A 25,626-nucleotide genomic window follows, 5' to 3' on the forward strand; every position below is an offset into this window, starting at 1 on the left:
TGGAAAGTCACAGAGCTCAGTTAAAGTTCATCAGATACAACTTTTATTTACTACATTTTATTATACACATATACACCTACACACATACATATGCACAAACACATATACACACACACACCCACACACACACACACACACACACACACACACACACACACACTTAATAAATTCCAAAAAGATGATTGTTGGCTGCAATGCTTTTCTGATGGAATATAGGCTATATTTAGCCTAATATATAATATAGGCTATATTTAGCCTAATTAATATTTAGCCTAATTAATATTTAGCCTAATTAATATATTTATTTTATTTATATATATAACAGAGGAGACACGAGGTGATGCAGCGACGAGCTCTGCCTCACCTCAGATTGCGCAATCCCCACAAACTGGGTTGAGCGCGTGCCTTTTGCTCTAAGGCACGCGCTCAACCCAGCTCGTCGCTGCCTCACCTCGCGTCTCCTCTGTTTGAACAGGAAATGCGCAAATTCAGCGATTTTGATTACAAAAATGCTTGAAATGATGGGAATCATACAGAAATTACATTTATAGCACAGATCAGTAGATACATATTCATTTTTATTTTATTTTATCATTATTTGTTTTTTACTTTTCATGATGGCAGGTGAGCCTCCCCTGACCGCATGTCCCTGCTTGTATGCTGAGGCTAAAAGTTTCTTTCTCACTCATTATTTCCTTGCTGTCACTGTTCGGGGCTGTCAATCATGATATCAGCTGTTTAGATCAGCTGGTCTCTATCCAATATTACAATGAAACAATTGGATCATTATCCTATCATCTTGCTGCTGTCTACTTATGTTTACTCTGCAATTGTTGCATTTTTATCATATTCTACTAAATGCCCATATTAATTGTGTTCTGATATGTGGTGTCATATCAGGTAAGTGGTGTTATATCGTCGTATCTGGTAAGTAGAAACCTATTCATTCTATTTTCACAAGTGGTTCATATTCTTGTATTCTCATAATTTAGTCATAGGCTATCTGCTACATTTCCATTACTTCTGTAATTGCTCACAATCATTGTATTCTAATAAGTGACATCATGGACATCGTATATCGAAGTGGTGTCAGACCCATCGCATTACTAATTCTCAGGTCACTGCTGACTTGTTTGGTTAAATCCATTCAATGTCTTATGAGTGATGTGTGATTCATTTAAAGTGCAGGTAATGGAGTCATTCCAGTACACTAGTCTAAGCTCAAACTGTTGCTATTCAGGTCACTGCTGGCCATTAGCCATTGCTGACTAGAGCCTACATTGCAATCGGGGCATTGCTGTCCTCAGGCCATTGCTGGCTAAGATCAAAAAAGTTGATCTCGCAAATGCTCTGGTCAGTGCTGACCTAGTCATTGCAGCGTTTTCGTTCACGTTCACTCATTTGTGGTAAATCGCTGATTCTAATCTCTAAACGTCAAATTTCTGTCATGCTCCTTGTTATGCCTCATCTCTTAGCAGCTTATGCAATCTTCATCCATCATTTGTGACCCGTTTCATTCCCGCTTGGTAAGTCAACATTCTTTTGGGGGAAATATTAGGCTGTGGTTTATTTTTTTTCCTTTTGGGGGATTTATATTGCTGCTGCTAAGGGCAGACGCCCCTCGATTACAAATCTCCCTGTAGAGTCCAAGCGCCAAAGACTCTGTCAAGACTTTATCATCACATATCATCGGTTAATAAAAAACAATTATCTTTTCTTCATCTAACTTGTCTCTCCTGATTGAACTGCCACAAGTCTGCATACCTTGATAACTTGTTCCCATGCCTCTGAATGTAGTCCCCAAACTCCTGCAGCTAGTCCCCAGACCTCTGAACCTGGTAATTAGTCTTCTGAAACTACTCCTCATACCTCGAAACCAAAACTCTGGAGCTATTTCCCAGACAACTTCAGCTAGTCCCCAGAGCACTGAAGCTTTTCTAAAGACATTTGCAGCTAGTCCCATTCCTCTGTCTCCAGAAATCTGCAGCTATCTGAAAATATGACCTCTCCTGGTCGACTCTGTGGAGGAATTAGCTCACATTGTGTTTGCACCAGAAACTGTTTACAGTTAATGACTTACACACAAACACATACAGACCGGTTAGTTAAATATATTGAGTTATGTCATGATTGATCATCATGAAAACAACACTGTAAACAATGCAAGACCAATTCTGTGTTTCATAACTGAGAATCAGAACAGTTCATCATTGGTTTCATTGGTTTTAAGAACTTACTCTGGGTCATAAGAATGGCGTCCATCTTTGAAGTTAATCAGACGACCTGTAGACCGATCACTCTTCATGGACACACAGCTGGGTACAGGAAACTTTTCTCTCTGCTGCTGTAAACTGATAGAAACACTGAGATTTACTGAATATCAGTGATTTATTAAACCTACTGTAATAAGTTTATTTGTATCCTGGTAGTTTTAGGAGACATTTAGTATGAAATCAATGTTTCATGTAGAAATGTTTCAATGTTGATGTTGAAGCTGTATTCAGTGCAGCAAAGACAAGAAATGATGCAGTGAGGTGACCATGACGGTTGAAGAGAAATGCTGTCCAATCAGGATGAAGAGAGCAACCATGTGGTGTAAAAGAGTTTTACCTGAGTGACCTTCTGACATCATCATAACGTTGTTTTCATCATTAGTTTGAAATCCTCACCTTTGATCAACAGTATGCCGTCCATCTTTGAAGACTATAGGTTGACGCATAGACCGGTCACTCTTCATGGACACACAGCTGGGTTCAGGTTCAGGTTCAGAGTTAGTGAATCAAAGACTTTGAGTCATGGGCCATGGACAGTTAGAGATGGTCATCTCACCTCTGAGCTTTGGTCTGGCTGTCATGTTCCCCACACAGAGTGGTTTTAGGAAATTTGAGGAACCGATATAGAAGCATTTTAAAGAAAACATGATTTATCTGCCAGGCTTGAACTGTTTGTAGCTCATCTGCTCTGTCAAATACATTGTGGGGAAGTTTTGATCGGGAATCCGCTGTAGCACCCTTGCACAACGAAGCCACAAAAATACCCAGATACTGGAAACTAGATTGAGCGGAGTTGAGATCTTCAAGAACTGAGTGAATGTAGTGGAGATACGCTTAGGAGGACCAAAGTCTCATGTTTGTTTTGATGGTTCTGGGATGCGTAGAAGAGCTTTGAGAAGTGAAGTTACAAGCTCGGGCTGATGATGTACTGGTCATGTGGTGGAAGTAGTGGACACTCTTCCAAGCTGACCAGTAAAAAGAAAGGGTTGAGGGAGATCAGGGTATCCATGATGAAGTTCTGGGACTCAATGATCAACAGAATTAGGGCAGGAATTACAAGTTGAATGACAGAGTTGAAAATGGAGGAACCAATGGTGGATGTGTGTCTGCAAGAGCTCCTGAACTTCTGGAACGTTAAACGAGAAAGTGATGGAGTGACCTGGACGTGAGGACTGTGTGGAGAACATATTGGTGTGTAATAGAGTGCCAGATTAGACAGCGCATGAACAGCATGATGAGTGGGGCGTAGCAGCGTCCTTTGTTGATTAAGTAAACGACTGCAAGGTTTTCAGTGTAAGAAGGATGGACTTGCTGGACCATTCATGGCCCCATAGAATGGCTGCTGCTACTATAGGATAGATTTCATAGAGCAAAGAGGAAATGACTTGGTATTCACTCGAAAGCTCCTGGAGCCGTTCTGCTTTGATCCATCTTCCGTCATGAAAACCCCCCAAAAACCAACAGAAGGTGCGGCTTCACTGTACGGACCATATTCATGTGGGTAAGTGGGTTGATCATCTTAGAAAAGGTGATCCAGTTCCAGTTAGTGAGAACGTTGAGCCAGAGACGTAGTTCAAGTGAGAAATATTCCAAGAGTGATGTGTCAGAAGGCGAGTCCGATCTTGGCACTTCGTCCAAGTTACCCTGCTAAGGCTGGCTGATGCGATTGCTGGGAGTGGAAAACTGGGGGCGCTGGCAGCCTGATGCCAGATTCCCATCCCACTCGCTGCTACGGTGGAGCAGTCGCTCAAAACATAGGAAGCGGGACAACCAATGAGTGAGCGGGAATCATTGTCTTGAACAAAGACAACATTGAGTGTTGTGGAGGCGGCCTGGTCGCTACGATGACTGAACGATACTGAATGAACGGTTCTCTCAAACTGGGACTTCTGTTATCTGCCCAGGAATAACCACAAATTGATGCAGTCATCACACATTTCTGTAACATTGTCAGCCTTTTTTGAAACATGTCTTGCTTATGTTTATTCAACATGGGATACTTGTTGTATTTCGTGCAGATTTTTTGAACCGGTGTGTTGTTAGTCAGATGTCTTAAGACTTAAAGACTGTTGAACTGTCACATCACTCATGTATGTGGTTTGGTCCACTCCTGTCTGATAAACAAACATCCATGTTCTCCTACACAGCTTCTTTAAACTGGCTCCCAGCCTCAGCTCACATCAGCTCCAGACTCTGGTGCTGGTCTATGGGGAAGTGAAGGGAACTGGTCCTTCCTACTTACTAGCCATGGTCCAACCCTACACTCCTCCTCTACCTCTGGACGTTTGTCCGCCCAGTCCCTCAGAGGACCCTGTGGTCTCTCATCTCGATCGTCACTCTTTTCTGTTTTGGTCCAACAGTGGTGGAATGAACTACTGAAGTCAGGACACCAGAGTCACTGAACATCTTCCACCACGATCTGAGAGCCATCTGTCACACAACACCTTCACACACCTGACACACATCTCATTTCTTTAAAATATAAAAATGTAGCTTTCTAACACAGTTTCAGTTGTTTATTTGAGAAGAATGTACCTTCATTTTTTCATGACATCTACCTGAAGTTCTTGTTCAGTTTGACTGCTCTGATTGTAAATCACTGTGGACTGTAATAAACTCTGTCCCTCATTGATTGTCTAAACTCAAACACACTGTCGTGGTTGTAGTTTGGAGACATATTAGGAAATAAATCCCTTCCTGTTTTATCCAGGAAGTGACTGATCACTGATGTAGTTCTAGTTTTTCTACTTCTCGTTATTTTTCAGAACAAATAGCAGTATCATGACCTGCTCACATTTCTTTGCAGAGTATATCAGCAGCAGTAGAAGACCAGTTATACAGCTATTAGGTACATTTTACATTTAATTTGTACTTACTCTGCAGCAGAGACTTTTCGTCCTTTAAAATCGATGCCATGTTTGTGTGACTGGTTGGTCTCAGGGGACACACAGCTGGGTTCAGGTTCATGTCCAGGGGACTCTGGTCTCTGATGGATCCTGGCACATAGAGGAAGACCAGCAGGGAAGGTAGTTCAGTTTTTAGTCTTCATTCTCAGCAGCTGTTGGAAAAACTAGCAGCTATCAATAAGAAAAGGATCAATACAGCAACGTTTTATTTGAAATCCTGAAGAATGTGTGTGAGTGCTGGGAATCTGAAGATTATGAATAAAGAAGCTATAATTATGTGACACGTAGCATCTTCTAGCACGGCTGGGATTTGAGCTGATGATGTTTAATCAACAGGGTTCACAGTGCACCAAGAAGCTAATACCAGACACAGAGATGCACATCTACAACAAACTATTATATTATTGTAGATTAACATTTGAACGTACAAATGATTATCCATGATAATTTCTCAGAGCTCAAGATAACGTCTTGAAACAGTTCAAAACCTAAAAATATTCAGTTTACAGTGATTCAAACAAGAAAAAAAGGCTAATTGGAGAAAGATCAACTCATAACATTGGAAGAGATGTTCATCTGTAAAACAATGTTAAAAAAGTAATTTCTCTAAATGAATCCCAGCTGAACGTGAAGTCTGTTGACTGAGTGTAAACCTCACTGACCACCAGGGGGAGCTCAGCAGCTGATGTAGAAACATAAAGCTCCACCCTCTGGACCTGAACACTGAGCCCTCCCAGACTCCTGTCACTCTGTGATGTGTTCAAGTGCTCTCTGTTAATAACACCGTCACACTGCTGGGTCCACAGGGTTAACACAAGGACTTCAATCGTTGCCATGGATACAGCAGGACATGTGTCATGTTGAACCTGAGATCATCTCACAGTTTGTCTAAAGAGCTCCAGTCAGCATTTGAATCAACAACTTTATCTAAAATGTTCAGTCTGCTGCTTCAGACAGTAAAACAGACCCATGATGTAATTTACAGTAACTAAAGATAGAATACAAATATATAAACTCTTCACACAGTTCATATTAGTCTGACATGAAACCCTCAGCTGATCCTCTTCACACTCACAGATGCTCCTATTTGTTTCTGTTGGATTCAATGTGAAAGAAAACTCACTGACTGCAGATAACATAGAAATCTAAATGATAAACCTCAATGTATCAATACAGCAACATCAATAACTTATAATAACTAATAATTATTAGTTATTGGTAGTAAAATCAGTGAGGTATCAAAGTCTGAATTTAAGTCCAGTATCAGAATTTAATCTAACGACTGTAACTGTTTTATGGATTTATGGGATTATTATGAGTCAATGTTCAAGTGAAAGAGCAGAGAAACAGACCTCTGCAACTAGTCTCCAGATCTCTGCAACTAGTCCACAGATCTCTGCAACTATAGTCCCTAAACATCAAATAGTCCCCAGGTCTCTGTAACTAGTCTCTAAACCTCTGTAACTAGTCCCTTAGAGTGATCATTGAGGATTTAAGGACAACAAAATCAGCTAGAACAAGTACACACTAACCCACAGTGGCTCTGAACAGGTTGAAAGAGTACTGATCCTCAATGTGTGTTGGAGCTCTTTCCATGATATGGGAGCACTGACTGGAAAGGCTGACTTTCCAAGAGCAGAAGTTGTTCATGGGACCTTAAGCATTGGAGCGTGTTACATTAGATCCAAAGTTCTGATCCAGATTCATCGTGATGTAAGCTGGTAGTTTACCAATTTGGGTTTTATAGACAAACTAATACTATTTTGTATTACTTCTCTCTGCAGGGACGTCCCACCAACTTTTCATACAGGAAGGAGGGATGAGTGCTATAAACACAACCAGTAAAAAAATTAAGTGCAGAAAAATAAACCTCATCCAAGGGTTTAAGAGAAGAGGCAGAGGCAATCCCCCAGTCCCTCAAGACCTCCACTCGTTCCCCATACAGCAAAGAATCCAGTTCAAGGTTCTCCTCATCACATACAAAGCCCTTCATAACCCTGAACCTCTTCATACCTTTAGACCTCCTGCATCGAAACGCTCCACCCGCCACCTCAGATCCACCGACGCCAACCTCCTTGCCCCCCCCCCCCCCCCCTACTCTGTCCAAGCATCAGACCTGGGGGGACAGGGTCTTCTCCATAGCTGCCCCCTTCCTCTGGAACTCTCTCCCCCAACATCTCAGGCATTCTCCGTCACTTAAAACTCACCTATTTAAATCTGCTGTTAACCCGTGAAGCTAGTTATATATGTTTTTGTTTTTGTTCCTTACTGTTATGTCATCTCTTTTGTTCATATTTTAATTGCTTTTATTCTTTCTGTTTTTACCATATAAAGTTCCTTTGAGTATGAGAATTTGTCATCTATCCGAACACTGAAGTAGTGCTTTCAATATGAGTTTTAGATCACTGAGTGCAACTTGGAGAGCGTTAAAGCAATTTTGCAGGTTTAGTGTGGGCAATACAACACAATATTGTATAATCTGCATACAGATGTGCATGGCAGTTAGTTAAAGACTAGTCACTAGACCTCTGAAAGTAGTCCCTAGACTGCTGCAACTTGTCCCTATCTGCAAAAAGTCAGTAGACATTTGCTATCAATCCCCAGATTGTTGCAACTAGTCCCCAGATCTCTGCTGCTATTCATTAATTAATTTATTCATATATATCAGAGTTGTCAATGACGATTTAAGGATTAAAAAACAAAGAAAAAAAAACAAAATCAGCTAAAACCAGTACACACTGACGGACTGTGGCCCATGATCATGGCCCTGAACTGTCCATAGTCCATGTTTGAAGGTTACTTACCAATAATCCTTTTACCATAAAACATAGGGAAATTATTTGTTGTAATGTATTGACAAGATTGTTGAAAGGATATGTGAATGTGAGTTTCCCATCTCCAAATACGGAGGTATTTATATTCTGTAACCCTCATACATTTGAATCCTTGTATAGTGGAAATATGAACTTTTTTTACTCCCAGTATCTCTAGCTCTGGAGAACAACATCAACAATGTCCTCTAGAACTAGTCCCTTGTCCTCTTCAACTAGTCCCTAGACCTCTAGAACTCGTCTATAGTCCTCTCTGCATACATTGGTTCTCACTTCATAGACTGATAAGTTCAACATAATAATACATTGTCATTGAGCTTATGAAGTTATTAATTAACAGAGTAGAACTGGTCATTTGATCTATGAGAGCACTTTGACCAACAGAGGCCTCAATAAACATGAAATATGAGCTTCATAAAATACCTGAAGGATCAAAGTCCAGACTTTAGTCCAGTATCAGAACTCAATCTAACGACTGTATCTGTTTTACAGATTTATAGGTTTATTATGAGTCAATGTTCAAGTGAAAGAGCAGAGAAACAGTCAACATCAAGTTAGTAAGAATGAATATGTTGAAGGTAAAACAGGATCAAATGTAATGAGAAGTGTTGAGTGTGATACCTTTTCATGTTGCTGATAAGCTGCAGCCACCTGATGAAGACAGACAGACGGGTTCATCATTAGTCTTCAGTCTCATTTGATTTGTGTCTCATCAGGAAATGGGATCTGTTTCTGCATGTAGACTTTAAAGCAGAGGTAGCCAACACGGTGCCCGCGGGCACCCTGTCGCCCGCAGGGACCACGTGAGTCGCCCGCGAGACATGTTCTAAAAATAGCACCATTGGAGCTCCGTCTAAAATTGTAGTTGCTGTTCTTTTTTAATCAAAAACGCTTGCATTAGTGTAGATTTTAAAATGACAATATTTCTTGTCATAAGAGAGTTGGGTACCCGGAGGCGCACGGCGGACAGCCAGGACGAGGCCACCGCACCGCACTAGGTTTTCAGGTTCCGAATCGCGGGCGCTTCCCGTTGGCGCCAGACGCGCGCCGCGAGTGCACCCTGTCGTCAGGTCTGTAAATCCTCGGAACAGGCCGCGGGGCAACAACTCAGGGGTGGCGGGGGTAGAGGCGAGGCAACGCAATCCGACCGAAAAGTCCCAGACTAGAGGTTTGAACGCGGGCTACACATACATATTTAAACATGCAACTTTTATTTCTGTTAATCTGTTTCAACATTTGAAAGTCAGAGGTATCACATCTCTGATATTTTTGTATCATCACATGATTAAAGCCGGTTACTTTTGCACATAGCGCCTGCTGGTGAATGATGCAGTGGTAATGTAGACATTTTGGGAAGTCTGGGTCACCTTTGCATTGCGCAATGAAGCCGCATGCCGGCCCGTCATCGCGGGAGCCCCGTCTGTTGTCACCGACACCAGCTTTTCCAACGGTACCTTTTTCTCCACGAAGAAACCAGTAAAAAGTCTCGTCTATAGCCGAGCGGGGGATCCAACCCTCCGAGGCGCGCGAGCGTCTTCGGGCGCCCGCGTTCAAACCTCTAGTCTGGGCCTTTTCGGTCGGATTGCGTTGCCTCGCCTCTACCCCCGCCACCCCTGAGTTGTTGCCCCGCGGCCTGTTCCGAAGATTTCCAGACCTGACGACGGGGTGCACTCGCGGCGCGCGTCTGGCGCCAACGGGAAGCGCCCGCGATTCGGAACCTGAAAACCTAGTGCGGTGCGGTGGCCTCGTCCTGGCTGTCCGCCGTGCGCCTCCGGGTACCCAACTCTCTTATGACAAGAAATATTGTCATTTTAAAATCTACACTAATGCAAGCGTTTTTGATTAAAAAGAACAGCAACTACAATTTTAGACGGAGCTCCAATGGTGCTATTTTTAGAACATGTCTCGCGGGCGACTCACGTGGTCCCTGCGGGCGACAGGGTGCCCGCGGGCACCGTGTTGGCTACCTCTGAGCTATACCATCATTGTTGTGGAAATCATTCTTAATAATTATTGTGAGGAATAATTAACTGACATGTGATCAAACAGTCTCTTCACATATATTATTATTATTAAAAGGTGATCTGTGCAACTTTGTTATTCAGGAAGTTTGTATCAAATAAGTAGCCCTTTGTACAACTCGGTACCCTTGAAGTAGCTCTCAGTTTAAAAAAGGTTGGTGACTCCTGACAGCCAGCTGTAGTTTCAAGTATCTGTTGTCAGATCAACTTTGTGCTGTGGACTCATTATCAAAGACAGGAGGTCAACACACGAACCAACAAAGAGCAGCTCGTATGTCATGAATTAAAGTTTCACTTACTCAGTTTCGTCTCATGAACTTCAACACTCTGCAGCTCTCTGCTGTCTGGACCAGGTCTGTAGAAAAAGAGTTTTCTGTTGACGTGAGTGAGACGATGAGCTCCATCAGGACTAAATCCTCTTCTTCTTCTTCATCAGTCCTCAGTGTCTTCAGGCTGCTGTCACACTCCAACACTTTAATAAACCAGTCTGAACCTGCAGCACTCAGTTCAAAGATCAGCTGCATCATGTTTATATGACTTTATATGATACGTGTTAAAGTTTAACCCACAGCATCTTCCACACTGGAACAAACCTGAGAACATAAAGCTCCTTATCACTGACATCATCAACACTCCAACACTGTTATTGACTTTGAAACAGGACATGAATTCACCTCCAGAGCTGTAAATGTGACGTACCAATCTCCCCCGGGGATACATGAAGTATCCATCTAGTCACATATCTATATACAATGGCTATAAAAAGTATTCACCCCCCTTGGATGTTTTCCCATTTTGTTGCTTTTATACATGAAATCATGATCAATAAAAAGCTTCTTTCATGTCAAAGTGAAAACAGATTTTTTACAAACTAATGTCAATTAATTAAAGATATATAGTGTAAAATAAGTGTTTGCATAAATATTCACCCCCTTTAAAGTGACTGACCTAATTCAACAGAAGTCCAGCTAGTTGATGCCAGCAGTGTCACACGTAGTGAAATGGAGATGACCTGAGTGCAGTTGATGTGTGTCAAGTGATTGTAGTATAAACACACCTGTGTCTGGGAGGTCCAGTCTCAGGTTCATCGGTATTCCTGCTACAATTGCAACATGAAGACAAAAGAACACTCCAAGCAACTCAGAGAAAAGATCATTGAAAAGTATAAGTCAGGAGATGGCTACAAAAAGATTTCCAACTCACTGGACATCCCACAGAGTTCAGTTCAGTTCATCATTAAGAAATGGAAGGAGTATGGCACTTGTTTAAATCTCCTAGAGCTGGCCGTCCTCACACACTGAGTGACCGGGCAAGAAGAGGACTGATGAGGGAGAACACCAAGACACCTAGGACCACTCTGAAGGAGTTCAAAGCTTCAGTGACTCAGATGGGAGAGACTGTACATACAGCAACTGTTGCCCGGGTTCTTCACCAGTTGAAGCTGTATGGGAGAGTGGCAAAGAGAAAGCCACTGTTAAAAAAAGCTCATATGAAATCTCGCCTGGAGTTCACTCAAAGGCATGTGGGAGACTCCAATGTCAATTGGAAGAAGGTTCTTTGGTCTGATGAGACAAAAATTGAGCTTTTTGGCCATCAGACTAGACGCTATGTTTGGTGAACACCAAACACTGCACATCACCACAAACACACCATCTCCACCGTGAAGCATGGTGGTGGCAGCATCATGCTCTGGGGATGCTTCTCAGCAGCAGGCCCTGGAAGGCTTGTAAAGGTAGAGGGGAACATGAATGCAGAAAAATATCGCTAAATCCTGGAGGATAATCTGACTCAGTCTGCAAGAGAACTACGACTTGGGAGAAGATTTATTCCTGCAAGACAACGACCCCAAGCATACAGCAAAAGCTCCACAGAATGGTTCAAAGACCACAAGGTGAATGTTCTGGAGTGGAAGTCAAAGCCCAGACCTCAATCCAATCCAGAATTTGTGTCTGGACTTGAAAAGAGCTGTTCACGCCCGATCCCTGAGCAACCTGACAGAGCTTGAGCTGTTTTGAAGAAGAATAGAGAAAAATCTTAGTGTCCAGATGTGCCAGCCTGAGTGAGACACATCCACACACACACTCAGTGCTGTGATTGCAGCCAAAGGTGCATCTACTGAATACTGACCTGAAGGGGGTGAATATTTATGCAATCATTTACTTTACCTTATATATTTTAAATTAATTGACATTATTTTGTAAAAATCTGTTTTCACTTTGATATTAAAGAGTTTTTTTTTGCAAATTCTTGTCAAAAAAGCCAAATTATACTGACCATGATTTCATGTATAAAAGCAACAAAAGGATGAAACATCCAAGGGGGGTGAATACTTATGCAAGGCACTGTACATGTACATCAGAAAGAGGAGAGTCAGGACTACAGTTGTCTTCCCTAACACGTCTTGTTCTGCTGCGCCCTCAGGTGGTGGAGGTCTGCTACGACGTCCTGAAGGAGCGTATCTTCTCCAAATAACGAGGGAAACAAGGGAAGGTGACCTTTGTTGACTGATTGAAATGTCATTAATACAATAAATGACTTAAGCAGGATTTCCTCTTTGCTCTATTTCTCTAAGATATCCAGTTTATCCTACAACGTTCGGCCTGTTGTGACAGTCAACAACGACAGTATATGGAACATATTTCACTGGGGATGTAACAATATACGGTGACTCAATACATCATACTGAGCAGCTGAAAAGTGAATCACAATGTGGACACATTTTCTTTATTTGAATAATAAAAGAGAGAAAAGTGTCTGGTTTGGGACTACTTTTCTCTCCAACTTTTCTCTGACACTTACATTGAGGTGTGATGAGGTTTAAAAAGCCCTTTAACCTTTTGTTTCTGTATTCTGAACTTGTTCGACTGGTAATATGTTGATAATATCTGAGCCTTTGGTTTTCTTTAGTGAAGCCTGGTTCACCCACACAGCTGCTTCCACTTGTGGCCTAATTAGAGCTCTTGTCAGGACTGTGTGGATGTGAACAGACCGAGATCTATTAACACCTTCTGACTCTCCTGTTCTCTAACTTCTGTTAAGCTGCTGCAGCTCACAGCTTTATGATTTATTAGTCATTGATTATATGAGTTGTTTGTTCAAATTAATAATATTCTAACATTTCTTTTCAGGGAATTCAGAAAGAGGAAATATAAGATTATTTGATATTTACACAATATTTAACAACTATTTCAACCTTTTTTTTAACAAACTATGAGATTCTAACAATTCTTCTGTTAACATGAAGCAACTTTGAACCTTTTCGAGACATCGAGGTGAAATCTGATTGGATGAAAGCTCTCCTTAAAACAAGCTGCACTGGAAGCAGCGCTGCAGGCTGGAAGCAGAGCAACAGAGGAGGACAGTAGCTGTGCAATGAGAAAATAAGCTAATGGGAAAAATAATTAGAATACATGTAGTGTATTTATGGAAAATTATTAAATAATAAAATAGCTATAACTTTGTGATTCTGTTTAGGCCCTGACGGCCCACCACTGCCATTCATAACATTGCTGATGTCTTCCTGCTCACCAATCTCAACACAGATCTCCTCCACGCTCCATGAAAACAAAAGAGGGAATAACTCAGGTTATAGAGCTCCTCTTTAAACCATCCATCTGCTGAGTCCATATTTTCGGTTGGTTCCTTCTGTCAAGTTAAGGCAAAAAGGTAGCAGGAGATGGACCCAAACACAGAGACACGGGGAGCAGAAGGATGAAGAAATGGTGATTTTAATAAAGAAAATGTCACACACATGTATACTACATGTGTATATAACCTCCAACACACACTCAGTCACAGTTTATTTCTTTAAGATTAAAATCTAATTAAATCTAACGACTGAATGAGTCAGTTTATTTCCTTGTTAAATTGAATTAAAGTTTATAATTAGTTTGAGTCTTTAGTCCAAACTTGTTCAGTTGTTCAGGACTCTGAGACTTGATGTGCAGTGAGAGGACGCCCCCTGCTGGATGAACAACACCACAGTCTGTGTCCCAAATCCATCATTCTACACACAATGTACTAAATACTGATCATATAGTAAACAAACAATCACCTTTATCATGTTAGAGTCACTGTTATTAACACGTATAGTTGGAAAGTCACAGAGCTCAGTTAAAGTTCATCAGATACAACTTTTATTTACATTTTATTATACACATATACACCTACACACATACATATGCACAAACACACACACACACACACACACACACACACACACGCTCATTTAATGAATTCCAAAAAGATAAAAAGATGATTGTTGGCTGCAATGTTTTCCTGATGAAATATAGGCTATATTTTATGTGTGTGTGTATATATATACAGTATATATAAAAAAAATCGGATTATTTTAATATATTATTTTGTTTTTATAATCCTCTGTAATAATAAACAGAATAAACACCTAATGATTATTTCTTTATCGCTTAATCTAATGATTGTTAAGTAATTTATCAACTATGGTAATTATCATATTTTTATGTCCTGATTTATATCATATGTAATTAATAATTTACCCAAAATAAATATTAAAACTTGTCTGATTAATATTTCAACATAGCGCATTATCTGACCATAAACTCCAGACCCTCCAGATGATGAAGGTCTTCATCACCAAGAGAAGAACATTTATCTGGATGCACCATGTTCAGCAGGTACTTTGTGACTTCTGGAGAAATCAAGAGATTGTTGATCAAATATCACTGCAAAGTAGCACATTGTTAGTAGAAGAAGAAAAGACTCATGGACACTTTCAGTTTAAAATAAGGAGACTTTTTTATTTCAGTTCATTTATAGTATTGCTAATAACACATCTATGTTCATTTAGAGATCAGAGAGGGTTGTAATATAGTGAGAGTTGCTCTCTCCGGGGAATCCAAGGAATACATGATGTTCTGTTTGGACACATAAGATGTACGACCTTCAAGAATGAGAGTAAGGTTGTTGAAGTTACATCACTCTGTTCAGAGTATCGTTTCATCAACCTCTAGCATACTGGAGAGAGAACACTACAAACACCACCCTGAGGATAAACTCCTAATCACATCCTCCTAACTCACACCAGCTGTGTGTGATCCTGTACACACTGAACTATCTGGTCAGCAGAGAGAAGGTTTCTCTAGCAGGAGGAGACTCTCCCTCCTCCAGAGAACACAGAGACACTGAGGAACCAGACCTGAACCAGAACCCAAACCCAAACCCAAAGCCAGGATAAAGAGGTTCAGTGAATGTGGTGTTGAAGGTGTGGAGGTGGATCAGTGTGTCAGAGGAGACTCTGTAGAAGGACAGAGAGCCAGCAGGACAGTCCACATACACTGCTACTCTACCAGAGGAGGAGGAGGAGGAGGAGGAGGAGATGTGTGTTCTTGCCTTATTGTGATAGACAGAGTAACCACCATCAGAGCACTCCAGTCTCCAGGACTGATCATTCATTCCAAACAAACAGTCTCTACTGTCTCCTCTCCTTCTGATTCCTCTGTAACTCACTGATACAGAAACTCTTTCTCTCCACTCGACCTCCCAGTAACAGCGACCAGTCAGACCAGTTCTACACAGCAGCTGCTCCCAGTAGTCAAATCTGTCTGGATGATCAGGATATGACTGATTCTCCTTCACATGTGTCACCTTCCTGTTGTTGCCAGACAGTTTGAGGTTTCTGTGTACTGTGTTTGTGTCGAGTGTGAGTTCACAGGAATCTGATGGAGAGAACAAGACACAATACAGCTGCAGTTATTAATCTATCATCTGTTTGATGATGACATCAGAATGAGTGATGTCACAGTTTGAAGATGCTTTGTTTTCATGAATCAAATTCAAAGCACACTTACACTTCCTCAGACCTGGTCTGAACCATCGGACTCCAGCAGCCTCCACCCTGAAAGGAGGAGGGGGGTCAGAGCAGCATGAAACATGGACATTACATCGCTCTCACACACAGAGCTTTGTTATTCATGTTCACATGGAGCACTTATTATTCATCAGCTCATACTCTTTTACTTCACTGGAGCTTCTTCTGATTGGCCCATGACGACAGCTCATTATGTTCACTTATTCATGATATATTATTATCAGTATTATATTAACAATCATCATCCATTTCAGACTCAGTTTCCTCTTCCAGTCAGTCAGTAAATCACATGTTTAAACCTGCATCAATTGATTTCTTTGTCCACTTGTGGTTCAGTGAAAACAAGCTGTAAACACAACATCTGACATATTATCAGCTTATAAAGTAGTTGTGTCGGTTCTGGGTCGTGGTCGCACGTGCGTGAGTCGCACTGCATGGGCGGAGTCAGTTTGTTAATAGAACCTCTACAAGTTCAAACCAACGGATGTACGACCTTTAAACTACTGAACAAGTAGCTGATTACCTGTGAAATCTCTGACATCTAAACCAAAGTCAAGTCTCCCTTCAGTCGCTCATGGACGCAATCAGCCAGTGTAAACCAGACTTAATATCACGGCTTGATGCTTCTACTGAAACCATGAATACGGTGGTGATATTAATTATTATCTTTTATATACAGTATATATATATATATAATATAAGAGGTAAACACCAAATCACTGCAGTACAACAAAGAGTCAGCTGCAACGAAGACGACGTTGAGGACTTAAAAACCTGCATCAGTCACATTGAAAAAGAAAACAGTGAGCTGAAACAGAAGGCGGACTCAATGGAGAATTACAGCAGGTAATGGAGAGAGCTCACTCAGCCCCACACAGATGTATGTGGAAGGTGTCAGCAGCATGTAGGCACCTATGTGCATTTAATGTGGCTCTGTCCAGAAATTCATACATTTTGGGTTGAAATTGGTAACCAAGTATCCTCCATAACACAGTGTCCTATTGAGCTCAATCCTGTACAATGCATCCTAGGCCTAGACGCTGCCTCACCAGTATTAAACAGAATCCTTAGTCTTCTATCGTTCTGTGCACGGTTATCAATCTTACAGTATTGGCTAGACGGCGCACAACCATCTGTTTCAAGTTGGCTTTATAATGTTCTACAACTACTCCCATTGGAGAGGCTCACACATGTTCTCCAAGGAGACATAAATGGGTTCTTCTCTGTTTGGAACCCTGTTATGGATTTTATTGGAGAGGACTATGCCTAAACCATACGAATAGGTTTTGCAACGTGGGATCCAAGTGAGCTGGTGAAGGGAAAAGTCCACAATATTTAATATTATTTAATTGTTGTGACAGGTATATTATGGACGATGATGATCTACAACTGTGCTGTTTTCTCAGATTTAAAAAAAAAAAAATATGGTTTGTTGCTGAGTTTAACTGTTTGTATAGTTAGCCGCAATTAATATTTAATTGTTATTGCAGGGTCAATATGGAGGGTGATGATTTATGTTTGTTTTGGTTTCTTGTGTCTCGATTTTTTTTGTGTCTGAGTCTGATTGTTTGTATAGTTAGCAGGTATGTTATGTTATGTGCTGTTCTTTTTGGGGGTAACATGTGGTGTGTAAACTATATAAACTGAAAATAAAATGATTGAAAGAAAGTAGTTGTGTCTAACATGATATCAACTAGCTGCTTCCACATCCAGCAGTTACACATCAACATGATGACTCATCAGGAGTCTTTGTGCTTGTGTCACCTGATGAATGAAAGTCCAATATTCTCTCTCGTTTAGCTCTGTTTTTGGTCTCCACCACCTCCTGAGGGAAACATCTGTCTCTTTAGCTGCTAAATGCTCCACTATGTTCACCAGCTAGTCTCTAACTGAGTCTGTCTGCTGTTTGCTGCTGAGCAGGTAGTGAACAGTGGCTTCATCACAGCTTGTTGGATGAAAACAGCTGCTGCTGGAAACACTGAGACTGAACCAAACAGGAAATGTGCTGCAGAACCAAAACTAGGAGCTAAAAGATCTGTAGAGATGGAGACAATTCTCTGTGGGTTCATCACCGCTACACGACTCTTCACCATTACACAGAGTCAGCTGATCCGTTGTCAATATAGAAGTATTAATTGTTGGATGTTTTGGTCCTGACAAGTGACCTCTTGTGTTTGTGTAATAATGACTGTTGTCTCTCAGAAGTGAAGGAGAAAGTAGCCTGAAATCACTACAGCGCCACAAACCCTCTGATGGAGGAGGTCGGGTGGATGGTTGGATGTACAAAGTGTCTGACTTTGACACTGCTGTTCACATCCCGTCTCCTAGCAACAGTCAACACTGGTTTCTATTATCTGTAATCTGAGGTTGAAAATATTACAGTTCAAGTCCGTCTGCAGCCACAGAGCACTTCCTGTGTCCCCTTATATATTTGGTCCAGTCCTAAATAAACCTCTTTGGGCTCTGACACACCATGTCCACAATCAGCTGTTGGTTCTTCACTGAGCGTCTGTGGCCGACTGTCACCTGTAGTTTCAACAAGTCGACTCTTATCAGCCAGAGAACTGGCTCTCAGTGCAAAACAAACCAAAACCAGGTAAAGCTGAACTCTTTTAAAACAGCAAAACATTCCTATTGTGATGATTTATCAAGACGGTTTAAACAGATTGTTTCTGTCGGTTTGTCTTTTCACAATAATGGACTAAAGGGCAACACACACGAGCATCAAAACATCATCTATTGTTTGATATGAGCCCACAAACCTGCAGCGTGACGACGTTGACGCATGTCAACTCACCATGATGCCCGTCGACGTGTCAGGATACACCACTGTCCTATTTTCTAATGTTGAAACAAGACAACGCTCCAGAAAAACAACAGTTTCATCACCTTCCCTCCCTGTTTTGGCTCATCCTGGCTACTGTTCCATGACTACTTCTGTCTGTATTGATCGTCTGATGTGGGACACAAACAGTTTGATGAGTCTCTGGTCGTTTGAGATTAGCTTGGTGTGTCAGGGTCATATTAACCAGGCAGACAGTGTGACAGAGAAAACGTTTCCAGCTCTACCTCCTCTATCAGACTGATTTTCTGTAGCTGTAGCAGGCCTCTTCATACCTGAGAGTTTCCAGTCTCCAGTGTGGATCATTCAGTCCAGAAGACAGCAGTTTCACTCCTGAGTCTCCTGGATGATTGTAGCTCAGGTCCAGCTCTCTCAGATGGGAGGGGTTGGAGCTCAGACCTGAGGCCAGAGAAGCACAGCCTTCCTCTGTGATCAGACAGCCTGACAGGCTGCAAACACACAAAACAACACACGTCACATAATCTGAGGAAACTGTGAGGGCTGTAAGGTTACTGCAGTACTGAGATAATATTGGCTACTGTGGGGTTACATTAACATTGCTATTGATTATTTTCTAGTCACAACCAAACACCCACAAATATCCATCAACAATCTGACAACATTACTGCTAACTCTCTGATTCTCCTCTGATATTTTAAGTTGTAATAACAGAGTGAGAAAAAACAGTAATATAAATGTTCATGAAAATATACTGAGACTAAAATATTGATTGAAATAATACAAACAGCATCTTATACAGGTTGCGAGTTTATCTATGAATCTAAGTCAGGACTTGAGAGGACATTAATTGAAAATGTTGATGAATTCTGACCTGAGAGTTTCCAGTTCACAGTGTGGACTCTCTAGTCCAGCAGACAGCTGCTTCACTCCTGAATCCTGCAGGTCGTTGTTACTCAGGTCCAGCTCTCTCAGACTAGAGGACTGGGAGCTGAGAACTGAGGACAGAGCTCCACAGCTTCTCTCTGAGAGGTTACAGCCACTCAGTCTGATGAGACAATGATTTAGAAAAAATAAGCAATATGTAGAAAAGATAAAGTATTTAAGTTATGATATATGAATCTAACTCTCTCTGTACTTACAGAGCTTTGTTTGAGGCTTTGACCACTGGCAGCAGCCTCAGAAGAGCCTCCTCTGAAGCAGAGTATTTCTTCAGGTCAAACACGTCCAGATCTTTTTCTGATGACAGTAAGATGAAGACCAGCGCTGACCACTGAGCAGGAGACAGTTCATCTGTGGTGAGACGTCCTGAACTCAGGGACTGTTGGATCTCCTCCACTAGAGAACCATCATTCAGTTCATTCAGACAGTGGAACAGATTGATGCTTTTCTCTGGAGACACATTCTCACTGATCTTCTTCTTGATGTACTGGACTGTCCTCTGATTGGTCTGTGAGCTACTTTCTGTCTGTGTCAGCAGACCTCGTAGGAGAGTCTGATTGGTCTGCAGTGAAAGACCAAGGAGGAAGCGGAGGAACAAGTCCAGGTGTCCATTCGGACTATGTAAGGCCTTGTCCACAGCACTGTGGTAGAGACGTTTTGATTTAGGTTTGTTTCTAAAGACTTTAGACAACCGGGAGGTTGTTTGTTCTTCTGACAGCAGATTGAAACCAGAGTTGATGAAGGTCAGATGGACATGAAGAGCAGCCAGAAACTCCTGAACACTCAGATGGACGAAGCAGAACACCTTGTCCTGGTACAGTCCTCTCTCCTCTCTAAAGATCTGTGTGAACACTCCTGAGTACACTGAGGCTGCTCTGATATCGATGCTACACTCTGTCAGGTCGGATTCATAGAAGATCAGGTTCCCTTTCTGCAGCTGATCGAAAGCCAGTTTTCCCAAAGACTCAGTCATCTTCCTGCTCTCTGGACTCCAGTGTGGATCTGTCTCAGCTCCTCCATCATACTTGACCTTCTTCAGTTTGGACTGAACCACCAGGAAGTGGATGTACATCTCAGTCAGGGTCTTGGGCAGCTCTCCTCCCTCTCTCGTCTTCAAAACATCCTCCAGAACTGTAGCAGTGATCCAGCAGAAGACTGGGATGTGGCACATGATGTGGAGGCTTCGTGAGGTCTTGATGTGGGAGATGATCCTGCTGGCCTGCTCCTCATCTCTGAATCTCTTCTTGAAGTACTCCTCCTTCTGTTGGTCAGTGAACCCTCTGACCTCTGTCACCATGCCAACACACTCAGGAGGGATCTGATTGGCTGCTGCAGGTCGTGTGGTTATCCAGAGGCGAGCAGAGGGAAGCAGTTTCCCCCTGAAGAGGTTTGTCAGCAGCACATCCACTGAGGTGGACTCTGTAACATCAGTCAGGATCTCATTGTTGTGGAAGTCCAGAGGAAGTCGACACTCATCCAGACCGTCAAAGATGAACAGAACCAGGAACTCTTCAAACCTGCAGATTCCTGCTTCTTTGGCTTCACTGAAGAAGTGATGAACAAGTTCCACCAAGCTGTACTGTTTCTCTTTCAGCACATTCAGCTCTCTGAAAGTGAATGGAAATGTGAACTGTATGTCCTGGTTGGCTTTGTCTTCAGCCCAGTCCAGAGTGAACTTCTGTGTTAAGACTGTTTTCCCAATGCCAGCCACTCCCTTTGTCATCACTGTTCTGATTGGTTCCTCTCTTCCAGGTGAGGCTTTAAAGAGGTCTTCTTGTCTGATGGTTGTTTCTGGTCTGTGTGGTTTCCTGGATGCTGTTTCAATCTGTCTGACCTCATGTTCATCATTGACCTCTGCAGTCCCTCCCTCTGTGATGTAGAGCTCTGTGTAGATCTGATTCAGAAGAGTTGGGTTTCCTGCTTTAGCGATCCCCTCAAACACACACTGGAACTTCTTCTTCAGGTTAGATTTGAGTTCACGCTGACAAACTGCAGCAATAAGTCCTGAATGAACACACAACAAAGAAGATCAATGAGTCAAAGAATAGATTTCAACATGTCATTTCCTCAAAGAATGAGTCTATGAATATATTTTGGTCCATTTCTTGAGACATTAGTAAACGTCCCATTTATCCAGCATGTTACATCTTTAGAGAAATCCTCTTACTGCTCTGCAGACAGTCAGCCAGCTCCTCCTGCTTCATTGTCCTCAGGAAGTGCAGTGTGATCTTCACAAATGCCTCTCTGCTGCTCCTCCTCCTCTGCTCTTCATCCTCACCGTCCAGCACCTCCTCATCCTCCCTCTGACTCTCTAAGCATTCTGGGTAATCTGAACTCACAACCTTCTGGATCTTCTTCAGCTCGTTCTTCACAAAAGTGACGATGTTCTCCTCCAGCAGCTGGAACAGAATATTCTATGAATGACACAAACTAAAACCATGGAACCAAACATCAGATCCATGTTGGACAGACTGACAATCCACTGGTCTACAAAGTGCAGCATGGAGATGATTGTGAATAGAATAGATGTAAAAGTAGTTGTACATGTACAGACCATAAATATGGAGTCCAGGTGTGATTGATGCTGCTGGGCAGACTGACCTCTGGGAACCTCTGAGCTCTCCTGGTCCTCTCTGTGGAGGAATCATGAAGAATCAGCTCACATTGTGTCTGTCCACACAGAGACAAACATAAGGTAAAGGTTCATGAAGTGATATCTGGATGTGGATCAGATGAGTCCCTGTACTGGTAAAGGGTTACTAGTCCTGCTGATCCCACTGAGAATCAACAGCTCAGTCTTTCAGCTCACTGTTTTCTTCACCAGTCAGTTTGGTTTAGTCCCAACAGCTCTCACCAAGCCCTCCATGTAGCTCTCCCTCCCTCACTGTACACTGCTGAAGTGCCCTGGAGCAAGGCACCCAGAACCTCCAGCTGCTCCAGTCTCAGTGTCAGAGTTTGTACTGGGCAGCTCCCAGTATGAAAGAATGACACTAAACCAGTATATTGCTGCTGCTAAGGGCAGACGCCCCTCAATTACAAATCTCCCTGTAGAGTCCAAGCGCCAAAGACTCTGTCAAAACTTTATCATCACATATCATCGGTTAATAAAAAACAATTATCTTTTCTTCATCTAACTTGTCTCTCCTGATTGAACTGCCACTAGTCTGCATACCTTGATAACTTGTTCCCAGGCCTCTGAATGTAGTCCCCAAACCCCTGCAGCTAGTCCCCAGACCTCTGAACCTGGTAATCAGTCTTCTGAAACTACTCCTCATACCTCGAAACCAAAACTCTGGAGCTATTTCCCAGACTACTTCAGCTAGTCCCCAGAGCACTGAAGCTTTTCTAAAGACATTTGCAGCTAGTCCCATTCCTCTGTCTCCAGACATCTGCAGCTATCTGAAAATATGACCTCTCCTGGTCGACTCTGTGGAGGAATTAGCTCACATTGTGTTTGCACCAGAAACTGTTTACAGTTAATGACTTACACACAAACACATACAGACCGGTTAGTTAAATATATTGAGTTACGTCATGATTGATCATCATGAAAACAACACTGTAAACAATGCACGACCAATTCTGTGTTTCATAACCGAGAATCAGAACAGTTCATCATTGGTTTCATTGGTTTTAAGAACTTACTCTGGGTCATAAGAATGGCGTCCATCTTTGAAGTCAATCAGACGACCTTTAGACCGATCACTCTTCATGGACACACAGCTGGGTACAGGAAACTTTTCTCTCTGCTGCTGTGAACTGATAGAAACACTGACATTACATCATCATCATCATTCAATCATGAAGAATCAGCTCACATTGTGTTTGTCCACACAGAGACAAACACAAGGTAAAGGTCCATGAAGTGATATCTGGATGTGGATCAGATGAGTCCCTGTAGTGGTAAAGGTTTACTAGTCCTGCTGATCCCACTGAGAATCAACAGCTCAGTCTTTCAGCTCACTGTTTTCTTCACCAGTCAGTTTGGTTTAGTCCCAACAGCTCTCACCAAGCCCTCCATGTAGCTCTCCCTCCCTCACTGTACACTGCTGAAGTGCCCTGGAGCAAGGCACCCAGAACCTCCAGCTGCTCCAGTGGAGTGTCTCAGTGTCAGACTGGTCGTACTGGGCAGCTCCCAGTATGAAAAAATGACACTAAACCAGTAAAGTTTCTCTGAGTTAACAACAGTTCAAACATGAATCATCACACCCACCTCACTCAGTGATTGGTCAGCTGATTTTAGGTGAGAAAGTAGGCAGAGTTTGAACTTGTCTCACAGCTCTCTAAGACGGATGGCTTTTTACAAGAAATAGAAACAATTTAGATTTATTTTTTAGCATAACCCGACTCTTACTGTCAGTTACAGCTTACATCTGATCAGCACATGGAGGTTGTCCTTTAAAGTCAATTAAATGTTGCTTTGACTGGTTGCTCTTGAAGGACAGACAGCTGGCCTCGGGACAGTCTGGTCTCTGCTGCTGGACCCTGAAACAAAAACAGTATTGATACAAGTTGAGGAAACTGTGTCCTTGTCCTTAATGAAGAAAAACATGTCATGTGTCCACTTTATTAGGTACATCTGTGAAGTCTAAAACAATTCAATAAAACAGTGCTGCACTAAATTCTACCTTTACAAAGATGATAATGTTCAGTTTTTGTGTCAGAAGTGTGTTAAATCAGTTCTATGTGTATTACTGAAGTAACAGTTAAAGGTGGTGTTGTAATGGACTACACTCTACTGACTCAGTTAAAGGTGGTGTTGTACTGGACTACATGATACTGAGAGCTGTGTTTGATGGTCAGAATATTAGGAACCCCTCTGAATATAAAGAAGTCTGGTACAACACCATCAGTAACTTTGACCTCAGTGATAAAACATAATGAACTGAGTGAACTCCTCTGTGACGGTGTCAGTAAAAAGTGAACACTATGTGTGAACAGTTAGAGATGGTCATCTCACCTCTGAGCTTTGGTCTGGCTGGTTTTAGAGGGAGGGACTCCCTCCTCTCTGTCCTCACACTGATTCATAGCAGAGTCCACACCTTCACACAAACACAACAACATTATTTCTCTTCATCATGACAAACACACACAGCTCATTCACCTCAATACTAAATACACTCATGGGACAGTTTCCATGTTGTTGTCACTTTGAGCTGCAGAGTCATCTCTAAGAAATGACGTTCACAATGTTCTTTAGTCTGTTGGCTTGTTTGAAGAGAGGAAGACACTTCATGTTCTTTGGGGATGACGTCACTTTTCACTTTCTTTGACTGACTTTGAAAAGCTCTTCAACGTTTGAAATGTTCCTCTGTTTCCACGTCTACTACATCCAGTCAGAGCATGAAGCAGCTAGTCCAATAATCCAAAATCACTCATATGACCTTGTTAGCTGCTGCTGAATTCACGTCACTTTGTACCTTCATGTGTAGAGGAACCAGTGAGAGCAGAGCTGAAAGCATCAGTCCAATCATTGATCAGCACATCAGCACTCATTCATCCTTTACATCAGGGGTGTCAAACTCATTTTCACTCCGGGCCACATCAGTCTCACGGTCACCCTCAAAGGGCCGATTGTAACTGTAAGACTGTATAACTGTAACTACTCCTAACATATTGGTAAATAACTGTCTCGGCATTTGATTATTGTTTATTCAAGTGTTAAAATATTGTACATGCAGTTATATAAATGAAAAATTATATTTAAACACATTTCTGTTATTATAACTTAAATCATTTTAATTTAGGGTTAAGAAACCCACATTACTCTATCAAAGAACAAACTATTAAAGAAAATAAAGACAAATATCATCAAACACAAGTTATGACATTAACTTCGTTCAAAGCTATTTTTGTCACCTCTCTGCACGCCGCCGGTCTCGCCGCGGACGTGTTCACACCAAACGCGGCAATCGCGCCGGAGAGGGGGCGGGGCTTATCGCCCTGAAACCCGTTCAACTGTCCGCCATTAACCATGAAAAACATAACCTATATTTCTGCTTAGT

The 25,626-nt window shown here is 42.0% G+C and overlaps 2 protein-coding genes across 2 annotated transcripts in view; both read right to left on the reverse strand.

Annotated features, from left to right (window-relative positions):
- LOC142932586 (uncharacterized) overlaps positions 1-25,626 on the reverse strand; it is a 136,391-nt gene that overhangs the window by 56,845 nt on the left and 53,920 nt on the right. The window contains exon 12 of the mRNA XM_076076505.1: positions 19,554-19,727. Coding sequence (XP_075932620.1) covers positions 19,554-19,727 — 174 coding nt within the window. The remainder of the gene's footprint in view (positions 1-19,553; positions 19,728-25,626) is intronic.
- LOC142933101 (stonustoxin subunit beta-like) lies at positions 15,072-19,027 on the reverse strand. Its single transcript, XM_076077254.1, has 2 exons — positions 18,997-19,027; positions 15,072-15,727 (listed from the first exon to the last, which is right to left on the reverse strand). The coding sequence occupies exons 1-2, from the start codon at positions 19,025-19,027 to the stop codon at positions 15,123-15,125; spliced, it is 636 nt and encodes a 211-aa protein (XP_075933369.1). The 3' UTR covers positions 15,072-15,122.

This window comes from Anarhichas minor, unplaced genomic scaffold, assembly GCF_050575085.1.
Source record: "Anarhichas minor isolate MPS153535 unplaced genomic scaffold, ASM5057508v1 ptg000058l, whole genome shotgun sequence".
Classification (NCBI taxonomy): domain Eukaryota; kingdom Metazoa; phylum Chordata; class Actinopteri; order Perciformes; family Anarhichadidae; genus Anarhichas; species Anarhichas minor.